This window comes from Telmatherina bonti (assembly GCF_933228915.1).
Source record: "Telmatherina bonti genome assembly, chromosome: 1".
In the NCBI taxonomy this organism is placed as follows: Eukaryota; Metazoa; Chordata; class Actinopteri; order Atheriniformes; family Telmatherinidae; genus Telmatherina; species Telmatherina bonti.
In genome coordinates this window covers 20,774,551-20,789,958 of record NC_136619.1, presented here as the reverse complement: position 1 = coordinate 20,789,958, position 15,408 = coordinate 20,774,551, and the positions used below count along the sequence as shown (strand labels likewise).

General features: G+C 40.1%; 3 protein-coding genes across 3 annotated transcripts; 1 reads left to right on the top strand and 2 right to left on the bottom strand.

Moving 5' to 3' along the window:
* The first annotated feature begins 11 nt into the window (after window positions 1-11).
* On the top strand, window positions 12-4,087 carry rab4a (RAB4a, member RAS oncogene family). The gene is made up of 8 exons (XM_079242831.1): window positions 12-138; window positions 819-899; window positions 1,154-1,268; window positions 1,687-1,749; window positions 1,871-2,025; window positions 2,259-2,354; window positions 2,615-2,758; window positions 3,118-4,087. The coding sequence occupies exons 1-7, from the start codon at window positions 123-125 to the stop codon at window positions 2,728-2,730; spliced, it is 642 nt and encodes a 213-aa protein (XP_079098957.1). The 5' UTR covers window positions 12-122; the 3' UTR covers window positions 2,731-2,758; window positions 3,118-4,087.
* Window positions 4,088-5,197: 1,110 nt separating this feature from the next.
* On the bottom strand, window positions 5,198-11,078 carry ccsapb (centriole, cilia and spindle-associated protein b). Its single transcript, XM_079240662.1, has 5 exons — window positions 10,135-11,078; window positions 8,876-9,265; window positions 8,674-8,787; window positions 7,575-7,795; window positions 5,198-7,490 (listed from the first exon to the last, which is right to left on the bottom strand). The coding sequence occupies exons 2-5, from the start codon at window positions 9,255-9,257 to the stop codon at window positions 7,308-7,310; spliced, it is 900 nt and encodes a 299-aa protein (XP_079096788.1). The 5' UTR covers window positions 9,258-9,265; window positions 10,135-11,078; the 3' UTR covers window positions 5,198-7,307.
* A 143-nt stretch (window positions 11,079-11,221) lies between these two features.
* acta1b (actin alpha 1, skeletal muscle b) lies at window positions 11,222-15,158 on the bottom strand. The gene is made up of 7 exons (XM_079240650.1): window positions 15,000-15,158; window positions 13,985-14,121; window positions 13,179-13,503; window positions 12,669-12,830; window positions 12,116-12,307; window positions 11,836-12,017; window positions 11,222-11,707 (listed from the first exon to the last, which is right to left on the bottom strand). The coding sequence occupies exons 2-7, from the start codon at window positions 14,111-14,113 to the stop codon at window positions 11,564-11,566; spliced, it is 1,134 nt and encodes a 377-aa protein (XP_079096776.1). The 5' UTR covers window positions 14,114-14,121; window positions 15,000-15,158; the 3' UTR covers window positions 11,222-11,563.
* Between the last annotated feature and the right edge of the window lie 250 nt (window positions 15,159-15,408).

Here is a 15,408-nt window from a genome sequence, read left to right as displayed (position 1 = left end):
AATTCAGCCGGAGTCCGCGGAAATCACTAACGGGACTATTTTCCTTTTACATAGCTAGCTAGACATCTGTCAGCTGTTATTTCTCCCTCACTTTGTTTTGCTCTCAAGCCGCCAAACTGGCGATGTCAGAGTCTTACGGTAAGGAGGCCTTCTTGCAGCGTTAACATATCTCCGTCGTCACAGAGAGGGGATGAGGCAGGTGTGTCTTGGACCCTTTTTTCCCATCGTAAACAGATAGCTGATGGGCTAACCGAGCCAGCAGTGAAGGCTTTTGGCCTTAAAAAGTGAGATGTCAGCGTAAAAAAAAAAAAGAAAGAAATAATAGAGTCGAGGGTACTGTGTCATTACATACAAAACCTGACCAAGTTTACAGATATTTTAGGTACGCTTGGGGTTATTAGGGAAGACAAGAGACTCATACATGGGAGGGGGCCATGGAGCTGGCATCAATGTGTGGTTTAGCTGTTTAATAACTGTGTTATTTGTTTTGTTTTATTGTTGTCATAATAGCACAATATTACATTTAGATAATCCTGATGAAGTAGTAGATAAACACTAAACAAATATCTGGTAGTTGACTAATACATGATAGGCCTGCTTGGTGTAAAGTACCACTTTGTTAGCATGTATTCCTACACTTGAGCATTGCAAACGGATACCAGCTGATGCATAAATTAACTGCAATAATCCAAAATGGTCCCATAAGAGTAACACAGCTGATTCACTGCCCTGGCACCTCATATTAAAGTCACAAATGTCATACCAGTTTACATGTTTCACAATTTCTCTCTGGGCTGCAATTTCAATGTTCTCTGCAGATTTCCTGTTTAAATTCCTGGTGATTGGGAATGCTGGAACAGGCAAATCCTGTCTACTACACCAGTTCATTGAAAAGAGATGTAAGTCATGAATAAGCATCATGCCACTACTTTTTATCGTTCACACTGACTTTATGACTTATAGATCAGTTAAAAGGAATGGCTGATTATTAGTCATGTTAAGGTAATCCAAATCAGCTGCTGATTACCTCTTCTCAGCGTGTCATCTCTTTTTTTGTGTTGTTTGAAGTGAAGAATATGTTTTCACAGATGTATAAAGTAGCCTTGTGACAAAAAATAAACATTCTGTATCACTATTTTATTTTGTTTTCCAGTTAAGGATGAATCTAATCACACAATCGGAGTGGAATTTGGTTCAAAGATCATCAGTGTCGTTAACAAAATGGTTAAACTGCAGATTTGGGACACTGCGGGACAGGAACGGTTCAGGTAAGGATAAATCCCATGACAGAGATTGTGATCACTGGTATACAAAGCATGTACAGTAAAAATAACATTTATGAAACTGGATTTCTTTAAGGAGCCTTAATATCCTATTTGAAATAATTACAGTTGAACATGTCATTGGTTGCTTTTCTTATGTTAGCTTGATGATTGTATCAGTTTTTTCATAATGTATCTTGGATAGCTGTACAGAAGCTCACAGATCAGAGAAGAAAATGTAAATGTGTCAATGACTAAACCTTTTTTCCTTAGCAGACCTCTTCACTTGCCGAACTAACGACAGAATTATGTAGTTCATGATGTTGTGGTCATTGGTGTTATAAAATCATATTAATTTTAGTTCTTGTTCATAGACTATTAACCAGTTATCTTGTATATGTGTGCATGTGTGTGCATATTTCAGGTCTGTGACCAGGAGCTACTATAGAGGAGCAGCAGGAGCCCTGCTAGTCTATGATATCACCAGGTATCACAGAAACTTACCCACAATCAAGTTTCTCCTTATCTGTCCAATCATAGTTGTGTACTAACCATTTCTCCTGTTAATCTTTCTGTGACTTTTCCTTCTATTTCACTTGACAATGCAGTCGGGAAACATACAATGCTCTGACCACATGGTTGAGTGATGCCAGAATGCTGGCCAGTCAAAACATAGTCATCATCCTTTGTGGAAACAAGAAGGACCTGGATGCTGACAGAGAGGTCACGTTCCTGGAGGCGTCACGCTTCGCTCAGGAGAATGGTAAAAATCTCAGAGGGATTTTTAACTTTAAAAAAAAAGTATGCAGACAAGCATTTTAGAGCAATCAGCTGATATAGTTAAATACAAAAGCCCTTTAATTCTAGGCAATCATTTTACCTGACTTGCATTTCTTATTATGTTTATTGCACGCTTATTAAATTGACAAGGATTGAAATGCTATGTTCTGTTCTTAACTACTGGTCTAATCTGGGAATATGTTTTGTGTGTGTCAGAGCTAATGTTCCTAGAAACCAGTGCTTTAACAGGGGAAAATGTTGAAGAGGCCTTTGTCCAGTGTGCTCGAAAAATCCTTAACAAGATCGAGTCAGGTAGGAGCTCTAATCTTTACCCATAACTGTAAAAATCCCTTCTTTATCCCAACAGGATCAATGTTAAGGCTTAGGTGTAACCTCAGGTCCCACTACATTCAATCAGCTGGCCTGGAGATTGGTTAATTAAGGGAAAAGAAACTTAATTTTAAAGCACACTGTCAAGGATCAGGTTTGTGTTGGTTACATGAGGAGAGTATGTGTACACTCCTCTTTTTAGTTTTTCTTTCTCCTCAAAGATCTTTCTTCTTTTTTTAAAGGGGAGCTGGATCCAGAGCGGATGGGCTCAGGTATCCAGTACGGAGATGCTGCATTACGACAGCTTCGTTCTCCTCGTCGTGCTCAGCCACAGGGCACCCAGGAGTGTGGTTGCTAGTGGACGTCCTATGATATACATAGTCAAGGTAAACAGGCCAAGTGTTTTGTCAGCGATGCATAAAATTACTTTTTTGCTGTTTTGAGCCATAAAATAAGATTTCTTTTATCTAAGAGAGTTTGTACTTATTGGCTGGAAGGAGCAACTTAAAATTCTCCTCACCCCTTTCAGCAGTATGACTCAGATCCTTGTCTTCAGAGACCTTAAGGCACTTTTTGTCTTTGCACAGCTTATGCTTATGCTTGCAGAAGCTAGTCATATCTCTGCAGTTTTCTTTGTGTAGTATTGGCTGGATTTTTCCATTGAATATGTGCTGTAAGTGCAGTTTGTTGATAGATCTTTGTTTTTTCTCAGTTTATTATGTCTGTGTCTATGTGAATATCGTAGACAGGTTTGTGAAGACCAGAAGAAGAACAGCCATGGAGAACCCAACAATGTTGGGTTCGGGTTGCTACGCTGGTAACCCTTCCCTGACCTTTGCACGGACCCATCAGAGCCTTTGTTGTCATTTCTGCATGTGCAGAGAGCTGAGAAGACTTCCCAGTCCCGCCCCTTCCTCAGATACCTGAAATCTCCAAGGTAGTCGCTGACTGCCCACCTTCTAATGCCCTGCTGTTCTACTGGACCAAACTCTCCTCAGCTGGGATGTCAGTATACCAGGGTATTTACTGGTATGCTTATCCAGCCTTTTTCCTTCAAACCTGCTCATCCACATTATTAAGACTTTAATCCACTTCCTGTTCCAACCTGACACAACTCACAGGAATATTCTGCGTTTGCTTCCTGCTTTTTATGCTAAACTTAAAGTAAATGTAAGTGACTGTTTCAGCTAAAAAGTGTCAGTGGGTGGATTTTAAAACTTTGGAGTAAGCCAAACAGACTTGTATGCTTAATAAGACAAGTTGACTTCCTGCTCTGGCTTGATAATGTGCCAAGGGAATGAATTTCTTATCCAACCCCTGGTTAAAAAATAAATCTGCTTAATTGTCAAGCAGAACCTGTAATTACATAGTCCTCCCTTATAGAGTACTTCTTTCACCATCCAGCTGCTCTGATTACTTTTTAACTTTCCCTTTGACATAACCTAAACACACCACTAACAGTTTTACTGACCAGGCTTTTCCTGCTCTTTTATTACTTGTTTATTCTCTAACAACAGTGGCCCTTAGCTGTGCAGCCAATAATTTACTCCTCATCCGACAACCTTACTCTCTTTCCCTCTAATCCTACCTTTATTGCATCGTGTAAATCCCCTGGTCTTTCTCCTCCTCTCCTATCCCTCCGCAGCATCTTATACACTGTACAGTACACTGTTTCTGTATATACAGACTGGCGCATGTTTTCAGAAGCAGAATGTCAGAGGATTTCATTATGAAGAGATATTACTTGTATATTAAAATAAATATCATTTTAAGCATCTATTTAATGCTAATCAGGTCGTTCAGTTCCAATACACTGGTAATTTGAACCATAAATGGGATAAATCAGTTTAGATTTCATGAATGAGACAGGAAGAAATATGATCAGTCACTGGGCTTTTACTTTTGTTGAAATCATTGGTTTGTCAGTGATTGATCATCTATTATTTCACAATGGTACGCTCAGATGTCAGCATATAAAAATACTGTAATATAATTTCCTCATTAAATGTAATGAGGAAGTGTGTCCAAACTTTTAACTGGCAGTGTATCTCACATCTTTATACACAGGATTCAATTTATTACAAGTGTCTGGTGTCTCACTTTGAAGTTTTGCTTGTTTACATGAGTATCTGTGTGACTCCTGCCAGCTGTTGAGTAATACTAACCAATCACATTTCAAGTTTTGGTGTCTGTATAAAAATTGTCTGTTGTGTGCTTTGTTTTTATTTTTTTCCATCTTGTTTTAAGACATTGGTAATGAAGTCTTTGTAGTTTTGATCCAATGTTTTAACATTTCATTTATTCAAGAAAAACATTGTTTGAACACTTCATATAAAAGACATATTTTACAATAGGAAAGTTTTGCTATCTGATGCTGGCTTTAGGCTGTTCTACATCAAGTTTTTGTCCTGTGTTTATGTTATCACTTTTATTGTTTATACTTGTGTGCGTTCATTTATTTGATGTCATTCCAAATACAGATTATTAATTTATTATGTATAATAAAAGGCGTATGTTTTTGAAATAAAAACAAATACAAATGCAGCATTGCGTTTTGAATGTTTTTGGATTTTTTCTGTTCAAAATTACCAGAAAAAAGTGAGTTGAAACTATATTCAAATGGTTTCTTGAAGCTCTAAGGAACAAAATACCAACAGCATAAATAAACTCTGTAAAGTGAATACTTGTGCATTGAGTTGCAGACATATCGCATCAGGAATCATCAGAGTCATATTGAAACCAGTGTGTTAGTAACGCTTAATGAGGTTGAAAAGTTTGGGACTATTGTTTGATTTAGTACAGAAAACAAAGAAAATGATTGAAGATTGTTTAATTAAATAAAAAGCTTGACATCACACCACCAAAGTTTTTTTCCTTTGCAAGTTATTTCATTTTGCACATAGTATGTTCAAAGCCAAGAATGTAAACACAAAAAGTAACAAGATTATGATTTACAGTATTATATTTCCTATGAGATAAATTATTTTTCAATCATTTGTTTGAACTTTTAATAACTCAACAAGCAATGAGTCAAAACTGGCATTTTTCCTCTAAAACCAAACTGACCTAAGAAACTTTATTTGTCACAGTTTATTTCTTCTTTATCAAACTCCTGAAGTATTATGATCATGTACGCCAAAACCATTATTGTGTAAATAGATACTTTCTCCCATAACATGACATATTTAAAAGTAGAAAATCATGTGATATTTAAGGAATTTTATCAAAAATAGATTTTTTCCTATAATAAGAATAAGAGCTTAACTACATAGTTTTGTCTCATCACTTACTTTAGAGTTCATTGTCCAATTTGACTCCTGTATTCTGTGAATATCAGAGTTCATCTTTAAATAAAAATGGCTCAAATTATATCACACAACCTAAGCCCATTAAAAAAAAAATCAAATAAAAAAAGTTATACAATGCAAAAATACTGAACTCAAAGTTGTGTAAACATAATGAACCTTAAAAAATCACTATGCCTACAGCTCACTGTTTCCACCCTTCTCAGCTGCTTTCTCTAAAAATCTTCACAGCCACAATACAAAAAATGCTCAAGCTAGAAGTTAAAATATTTTCCAATTGTTTATGGCACGTTGCTGATTTTACCGTTATTACTATTATGTACATTCATTCCTCTTTATGTGAATGTATTTGTTAACTAAAATTAATACAAATGAGCAAAAGATTTAAAAGTTAACATAAAATCTTGTTATCACTCAGATATAAAAAGGCGAATAGTGTATCCAAGAGCATTTAAACTTGGTCATAACTAAACCACAAACTATGAGATGCACTTATTTTTCCTAACGAGAAGCATCAGCTTTTAGCGGGTTGTTACGCACCCTGTCTTGGCTCCGAAATGTTTTCAGTACCAAGAATTATATAGTTGTTTGGACCCAGGTTTTGGGAAGTATTTATATCGTTGTCATGTTATTTTTGATAAGTAAAAGTTCTCCATTCAGTGAATGTGTGAAAATAAAGATGGAAGTATCAAGAATACCACGAAAGTATGCTGTCCACAGTCATCCAGTGATTGTTACAGAAGGTATAAGCACCACTTTGAGTACAAACCCATTTAAAGTCAGTAAAATGTCCAAGTGTTTGTAAGCTCAGGAAAAAAATGCAATTACCACAATACACAAGTGATACTGACTGTCAGTAAAAAGTGATTATCTATCAATCTAAAGTAATCAGGGAAACATCTACCAAGCGTAACACAAAAAATATCCAGTTCATAGCAGCCAACAACCCAGAAATAGAAAAGCTTTAAAACTATTCAAGCAGGTATGTCTGCGTTAGTTGTGCCTTGTAGGAAGAAGGATGTTCATCTGCTCTAAAAACCAAATGAATCAAAGTATTATGTGTGTTTAACATGGCATCATATGACAGCACTGCCTTCATTTATAAAGGTTTCTTTGTACACAATATTGTTCATCTTGGTAAAGAAGGGTTTTAAAAACAATGTTTCATCAAATCAGAAGTGCTGCCTTCACTACCTTGTGTGTGTCCACTGGCCTTACATCCCTGTATAAAAGTATTGACACACCCTGCACTGGGTCTATTTAAAGGGATTGCATCAAAATATGGCCGTAAGATTCACTAAGAACAATTCAATCACATCTAAATGTTTTCATATGACAGAATTTGCATTAATCTTAAATGTACTAAAAAGTATCTTAACAGCATCTTACTGTAGTCTGCGTATTGAAAGAAATTCATATCAAAGCATGACGGTACAGATCTGAGTTGATGAGCCACACAGTGGACATGAATGTTAAAGGTTTTGACAGTGAGGCTGATGGCTTTGAAATGTGTGAGAGGTATACATTCAGGAGCTGCCCCGTTCTCTGCCCTGGTGTTTACACTTCAGACGTGAGAGGCAGTGATGGCTTTAAGGAGGGTTATGTTGTGACACATTCTGATGTAGCTGTCCTATCGGGAGCGAGCAGAAAAGCACCGCATGTATTCTGTGAGCCAGGGGTTGAACTCTGGTTGGACCTGCTTCTTTACTTTGTCCAAGTCTGCAGACTTGGCTCTCCGCCGTTCGGTTCGTTGGGTCTGGATCTGACGCTCCACCTCTCTCCTGGTTTTGGCACGCAGAGCAGATTCGTGGATCTGCAAGTAATATAAATGTTAATACTGTGATCATGCACATATTCCTGCATTTACAGATTAAAAGAACCACAAACAGAAAATAACCTCAGTAGTTGACGCTGCAGGGCCAACGTTGTGAGTCTTCCTGCTTGCAATGTCTGCATCCTTTTCCCCTGAGCCATACAGAGCGAAAGGATGTCTGCTGTTCTTACTGTCCTCTTTGGGCTGCTGTAACGGTGCAGCTCTCACCCGCTGAGAGCGCCAAGTTTGTTTGATGGATTTAGAGGGTTTCTTCTGTTGTGATCGAGGTCTTCTTGTGTCATTCTCTAAAAGCAGAAAATAGATGACAAGATCACCAACCACCTCTATCTGACGTGTGAAAAGGAGAACTTGAAGATCAAAAGCAAAAAGTAAGAGTAAATGACAGTGTTAACATTTGAATTTTATGCCAAAAATATGCTTTTAAACATGTAGAAGGAGAGGCATGTTTACATCTCTAGTACAGTAAGTAATATTTATTAACATAAATCATAAAAGCATGTATTACAGACCAGAGGATTATAATTATTGCAATCTTACATGACATATGAGATACAGAGGATACACAAGTCAGCAAGCTATTAATATCATACTCACTAACTCTTGCTATCACTAATTCTGGCTTTTGAACTGCACTGATATTAAATACTAAATGGTTTCTCTTCTGGTTAATCCACAAAATGTGTAATAATAGTTTCAAAAGAAAATTTTACAGTCACTTTTCCTCTCTGGGTGCATTATAAATCAATCCATTTAAATTTTTTACATTATCTCTAGTACGTACTGTAGATATCTGCAATCCAAATACTCTGAATTGCTTAAACACAGTGTATTTAGGAGATGAGAAACCATCCATCCATTTTCTGAACCGCTTAGTCAAATTCAGGATGGCGAGAAGCTGGAGCCTATCCCAGCAATCACTGGGCAGGAGGCAGGGCAAACCCCCGGACAGGTCCCCAGCCAATCACAGGATGGATGAGAAACTTTTTTATACTTAATAATTTACAGATATGGTGGTAAACAGTATAACATGGTGTCCATTAGACGCACACCCCCGCCACACACACATTTTTCCAAATGCATACTACTTTACCACTGTTGTGTTGCCCATGACCAAATTATTATGATGCATTACGATGGGGTTTCAATAGTTTTTTGGAGCTACCTTGGTCTCTGTGAAGAACTGTTATTTGTTTGCTGCCTCTGCGGCTGGCTCTTTGCTCCTTATCCTCCTCCTCTTCCAATACTCTTTTCTCCCCGGCCCCATTAGACTCCAACCCTGAGGAGAAATTTAAATCTCATATTACAAGAACAGTATGCATCACTTTATGCTGTACAGTGCTTTCTTCGTCATATGTCATAGTTACCTTGAACAAAAGACTGCTTGGCCGACACATTCTCCTCCTTCTCCTTGTCCAGAATAGAAAGCCTGGGTACTGGCCCCGTGGTTCTGGTCTGCTGCTCCAGTTGTCTGTCCATTCTTGCCGCCTCACACTCCTCCAGTTCAACCTCTGCTCTGTTTCCGCTGGTTTCAGAAACTACCTGGTTCTTACTGGGAGGAGCGGGGCTTCTTCCTCCTGATTCAGAATCACTCTCAGAACCACTCCAAAACCAGGGGTTGTGTGTGTGCTCCAGCAGTCTGCGGGTCAGCCTGTACTTCAGCATCTCCTCATAACATCTGGTGTAGGTCTCCCATTTAGGATCTTTGAATTTCTTCATGTACTCCGAGCGGATCCTCTTCGTCACCATAGTGCCCCCTTAAAAAAAAAAAAAAAAAAAAAAGGGGGGGATCTTTTAAACTACCACATATAAAATCACCCACGGCAATGCAAAAGGAGTAAACAATGTCCTAGCATGAGTTGGTAGTCTCAACTTCTTAGTTTATTCAGTGCCACCGCCAAACATTTAAACGAAAAGACGGAAGCAACGTAAACCAATAGCATGACAGCAGGAGGTATCACCGCCCCTCTCTCCCACAGACACACACAAAATCCACCCACTTCCTACTGCAGGTAAACACGTTTATCGGGTGAGAAGAGACGAAAATATGATTTGGAGGCAATACGAAGTAGGACACGTGCTATGGTCAGCTCCATCTGCGTTTTAGCTCTAAAAATCGACCATGGAAGAAGAAAGTCCTAGCAACCGTTACCAAGCTCGCAGCAGAAATTTCTTGAACCAATTTGCGTCACTGTCATCCCCGTCTCTGATTGGTTGTCTCAGCGACCGTATACACCACATGAAATCAGATCAGCTGTAAGAAACGAGCTTTACACCTACAACCACGACTTAATGCTGATTTCCTTGTATTTAAAATATACAATCTCTATAGTTTAGTGCATTTATGCAATGTATTTATTTCAATTGTCTAATTAGGCTACTCTAATCAGTATGTACAGTCGTTTACATGTCCCGTTGTTCTATTAAGGCTCTCATGACTGTGTTATTGTGGACGTCAAGTAATCACGCTGATATGCAGCACCTTTAATCGCTCCTCAGCTCGAACATACACCTCAGTGAACCTTAAATATCGCTGAAAATTCCTCGAATATTTTCAACGACAGCGCTCGGCTTGACAAATTCATGGAGGTACAAGTCTAAATGCGTGTACAGTAAATATACTCACCCAGTATTACTCGCACTGGGTTCGGATTTCACGAAAGCGGCACCGAACAGATGGCGTTCACAGTGGTGTGCTGCCTCATAGAGCTGCGTCTCGCAGCTTAGCTCCGCCCGCCTGAGGACGTTTTTAAAAAGCCAAACACACCCGCAACAGGTGGTCCAAACTGGGAAGTCGGGAATGCGGTTACAGCGGCTTTTGGCAAGTAATGATTTCTGTCAGACAGTAAAAGAGGATGAGAAAACAATATGATTAGTTCTATTAATGTCAATACATGGATTAGAAAGTATTAAATGTTCACAGAGAAACTTTAGCCTATTTGTTGCCTGTTGAAGTGAGTTGGTTGTTTTAACTGGCAACCCTTAAAGAAAAAAATGCCTAAGTGGTTTCTTTTTACAATATTCGTCAGTAAAATGGAGTTATAAATGAGCTAACACCCACACCGGTCCTGTCCTTTTGTTGTTTTAGCCTAGACCTACCCCCCCCAAGAAAACCTGATGAGCCTGTATGCATATAAGGCAGGGCTTCGGAGATGCCCTTCTGTAGCCTACATGAGGTATGGTTTTGGCTAAAGATGGTCTGGAAGCCAGAGAGGCGCAGGCAGAAAGCTCAACGGGATTCAGGGCCTGGTGTCAGGTGTCCAATGCTACTGATCCCGGGAGTCTTTAAAAATGGAGCTGCTGCTGCCTGTGCGCATTCCTGGCAAGTCATACTCCGATAGGGGCTTTAAAGGATTCTCCTTTCACTACCTCTCACCTGTTTGAGCAGAGTGCCCTTCTCTCCCTCTTTACCCATTAAAACCCTGCAGGGTTAGGAGCATCAATCAATCACAATCAACTACATGAACCTGACCCCCAGCTGATCAGCTACGGGGTAAAGTGTGTCATCCAAGCCACTAATGGAGATTTCTTCATTTGTTTAACTATTTCGTGTCATTCCTGTTGGATGTGCTAAATATTGTTGCAGATTTAAGATCATGTTTTGTTTTGTATCCATATTGATCAATTTATTATTTATGGGTAAATTTTGAACTGGATTTCTCAAAGCCTGAGTTTTGCTCTGTCTGATAGAAAAACAAGGCCAAGGGCAAAAATACCAAATAATGGACTTTAATAAATTATCAATATGTATATACACTTACATTCACATGTGTTGGGCAACATGTTGTTGTTATTTTTTTATTAAAGTTTTTTGGTGGATGCATGGTTCAGTGGTTGTTTTCACAGCCTTTCTCCGTGCAACACAGACAACAAACAGCCATAAAATATGCAAATTTTATCAAAGTAAAAAATGCATATGAATGTCAACAGCGCAGACGGACAGTCCATTGACAGCAGAGTGTTGCAGTGCCGCAGAGGTTGTTCTTCCTCCTTGTTTGATCTCCATATAGCTGGTGGTGAAATTGATGGAGAAGCTGATGGAAAGGGTGGAGGATTTAGAAGCACTTCCTGTGGACAATGCTGGGGCCGGCTTCGTCGTACTCCTGCTTGGAGATCCACATCTGTTGGAAGGTGGACAGGGAAGCCAGAATAGAGCCACCGATCCAGACGGAGTACTTCCTCTCGGGAGGAGCAATGATCTACAAGAGGAGGAAGAGATAGTGGATGAGCTGCCATTGTCTGGCGTACGTAATTATTCGTTTATGCGTAAAATATTTCAAGGTTTGGTTATAAAAACAGTTTTAATATTCATTTAAGTTTAAAGTACCTTGATCTTCATGGTGCTGGGGGCCAGGGCAGTGATCTCCTTCTGCATACGGTCAGCAATACCAGGGTACATGGTGGTACCGCCGGAGAGCACATTGTTGGCGTACAGATCCTTACGGATGTCAATGTCGCACTTCATGATGCTGTTGTAGGCAGTCTCGTGAATGCCAGCAGACTCCATACCTGGTCAGATGATAATAAGTGTTAGAGTGCGTGTACTCAGGTTTGACACAAGGTATGGTGCACGATGTTTCCGACAAATTATTTATCATTTTAAGTACCGATGAAGGAAGGCTGGAAGAGGGTCTCGGGGCAACGGAACCTCTCGTTACCAATGGTGATGACCTGACCGTCGGGAAGCTCGTAGCTCTTCTCCAGGGAGGAGGAGGAGGCAGCGGTGGCCATCTCGTTCTCAAAGTCCAGAGCCACATAGCACAGCTTCTCCTTGATGTCGCGCACGATCTCACGCTCAGCTGTAGGGGACAATATGATGAGTTATTTTTCAGAGAAAAGGGAGAGGAAACCACAGACACTGTGTGCGTAAACGGATTTAATGACCCGAACCATATTAAATGCTTAAACCTAGTCTTATAAATGTGTATATTTTATTTTTATCGCCTGCGTTACAGCTGAAAAATAATATACCATTTGTTGCCGCTTTGACAGCGCGTAAACAACCACTGAATGGCTAATTTAGGACATGCTATCATTGCAAAAAATTCTAAAATGCTTATATATTCGCCTAAATATAGTAGAAATAGACTGAATAATTTAGAATCTCTGTAATAATTTCTGCCTATTTATCGGTAAAGTGGAGACGGTTGAGTTCCTCACCAGTGGTCACGAAGGAGTAGCCACGCTCAGTCAGGATCTTCATCAGGTAGTCGGTCAGATCGCGACCAGCCAGGTCCAGACGCATGATGGCGTGGGGCAGGGCGTAACCCTCATAGACTGGGACGTTGTGGGTCACACCATCACCAGCATCCAGCACAATACCTGAAGAGTGACAATGAGGGAATTAAGTTAAGTCTGAATGTCTCAGTCTCACATTTGTACACTGTGGTGTGTCAAACCATGGCTGAGTGACTGAAGGATAATTTAGAAAGCCATAGACTTATAAAAATATTATACGAAAGACTGAAGAACTGTGCGTAAAAGTTGTGCGTAAAATGGCACACTTAAGAAAACACTGCATGACAACACGATGTTTTAAAATATGTTGTAATTTTTCTTTTTAGTTTAGTGCAGTGATGTAAAAAATAGATATAACTATGTGCTAGGTGTGTTTAGGAAAGTTGTGTGCTTGTGTCGGGAATCGCTGCTGTTTATTATGGTAAGTCTTACCAGTGGTACGGCCGGAAGCGTACAGGGACAGCACAGCCTGGATGGCCACATACATGGCGGGGACGTTGAAGGTCTCAAACATGATCTGGGTCATCTTCTCTCTGTTGGCCTTGGGGTTCAGGGGGGCCTCAGTGAGCAGGGTTGGGTGCTCCTCGGGGGCCACTCTCAGCTCGTTGTAGAAGGTGTGGTGCCAGATCTTCTCCATATCGTCCCAGTTGGTGATGATGCCGTGCTCAATGGGGTACTTCAGAGTCAGGATACCCCTCTTGCTCTGGGCCTCGTCGCCGACGTAGGAGTCCTTCTGACCCATACCGACCATGACACCCTGAAAGGGGAGAGAAGAAAAGATAAAGGAAAGGTCAGTCGTGGTTGTCCAGAAATGCGACCCCTGTCTGGATTAAGTCTCTGGACATAGTAACAATTGCGTAATGGTTCCAAATAACGACAAGGACCACAGAGGCAGACACAAAGCAACTGTGAGACTGTTAATTCATCTGTGACAAATTTAGTCTCAAAGAACCCGGGCCGCATTGCTCGAGATTTAGGGAGTCACAATTACCTGGATAAATATTTATTTGCTATTGTAATGGAATAACCACACAAATGAACAAATTTCTAGCATTTAGATAAACATAATCTAATTGAAATACACTAGTGTGGATATCCAGAAAGGAATCTGTAAATTGTTTTTATTTAATCTTTAGGTTGTTGTGATTATATCTACTTTGATTGAGATCATTACTTTTGCCAGTTAGTCTTGCTATAACTTATAAAAATTTGTAGATTTTTTTTTTGTTGTTGTTAACCTGGTGACGGGGGCGGCCGACGATGGAGGGGAACACGGCCCTGGGGGCGTCGTCTCCGGCGAAGCCAGCCTTCACCAGGCCGGAGCCGTTGTCGCACACGAGGGCGGTAGTCTCATCGTCGTCACACATGTTGGCTTCTGTAAGAGAGGAGCGGAGGAAAATAGGATTGAGTTCACCAAATCAAATCCACATGACATGTATTACAAATATTGCTATAGATATCTAAAACTTTGGTTCGACCTCTAGTTTCTTATTCGAGATATATTCCTTTAAAAGCCAAAAATAATATTTAAACATGAACGTATCCTGCAAAGTTTGCACTAAATGTACTCATAACACACCAACCCTCTGCGATCACGCATGAGTTATCAGTCAATATAACCTAGAAATGACATCCAAACATCTAACATTTATAACAAGCTGCAGTTTTAATTCCTAATTTGACAAGATCCTTAATTTGCACATTGTGAAACTTTGTAAATTTGGATTTAAAAACTGTCTTAAAAATAATCTAAACATTATTCAAAATGCCACTAAACCTAAACTAAACTAGATTTTAAAAAAGGGAAAAACGATTAAAAAAAAAATATATATATATTTTTTTTTTTTTTTTTTTTTTTTATCATTTCTTAAAAGCCAAATTGTGTAAGTATTAATGTGTCAATTCTGAAAATACTTAATCAGATCAGTTTGTCAGTAAATATAAATCTGTTGTAAATACCTAATCTATTACATTTTAACGCGGATAGTTTGGATTATTCCTGTTAAGATGATTCCCAGTTTATGGGCTCAAATAGCCAATTAGTCGACTATCAGTTATTCTGCCTCAGGTCTCTAACAGTCTGGCCTATCCTCCAGCAGGTGGAAACATTGCCTTGAGCTGTTTCTCGTCCTTTTCTTCCTGTCAATGGTCTGTCACCAGTTGATGCAACAGCGCCTCTCTGAATAATCCTACTGCATGGTCCCAACCTGGGTGACTGGTTTTATAAGTGGCAGGTCCTTGCAGGGGTCTTACCTTAGGTGTTTGTCTGCGGCTCGGAGAGAACGACCCAACCAGTGCTGCTGCTGAACCAGCTACAGTCCTCCCTGCTGCCTGTCTACCTTTTATACCCACTCTCCACCATTCACAAACCTCAGCACTGGCCCCCATCCCGGCCCTCTGCCATATTAGGATGCTGATGGTCCGAGGCACCAGGAGGTGGTGGGAGGGGTGCAGCGAGGAGGCGCGCCCCACCGCAACAAGGAAGAAGCTGCACCCATCGGGTTGCAGGAAGGGGGATCAGACGTGACGCGGCGCGCCCCCAACGAGGAGACAGTGCGCGCCATAAATGGAACTATGGCTTTGACCTCCCATCGAGCCTCGCGGTCCCACCTAGACGGCCGTATAAGGAGCGCGCGGGCCACTGGGGGGTTTCTAGGGGAGA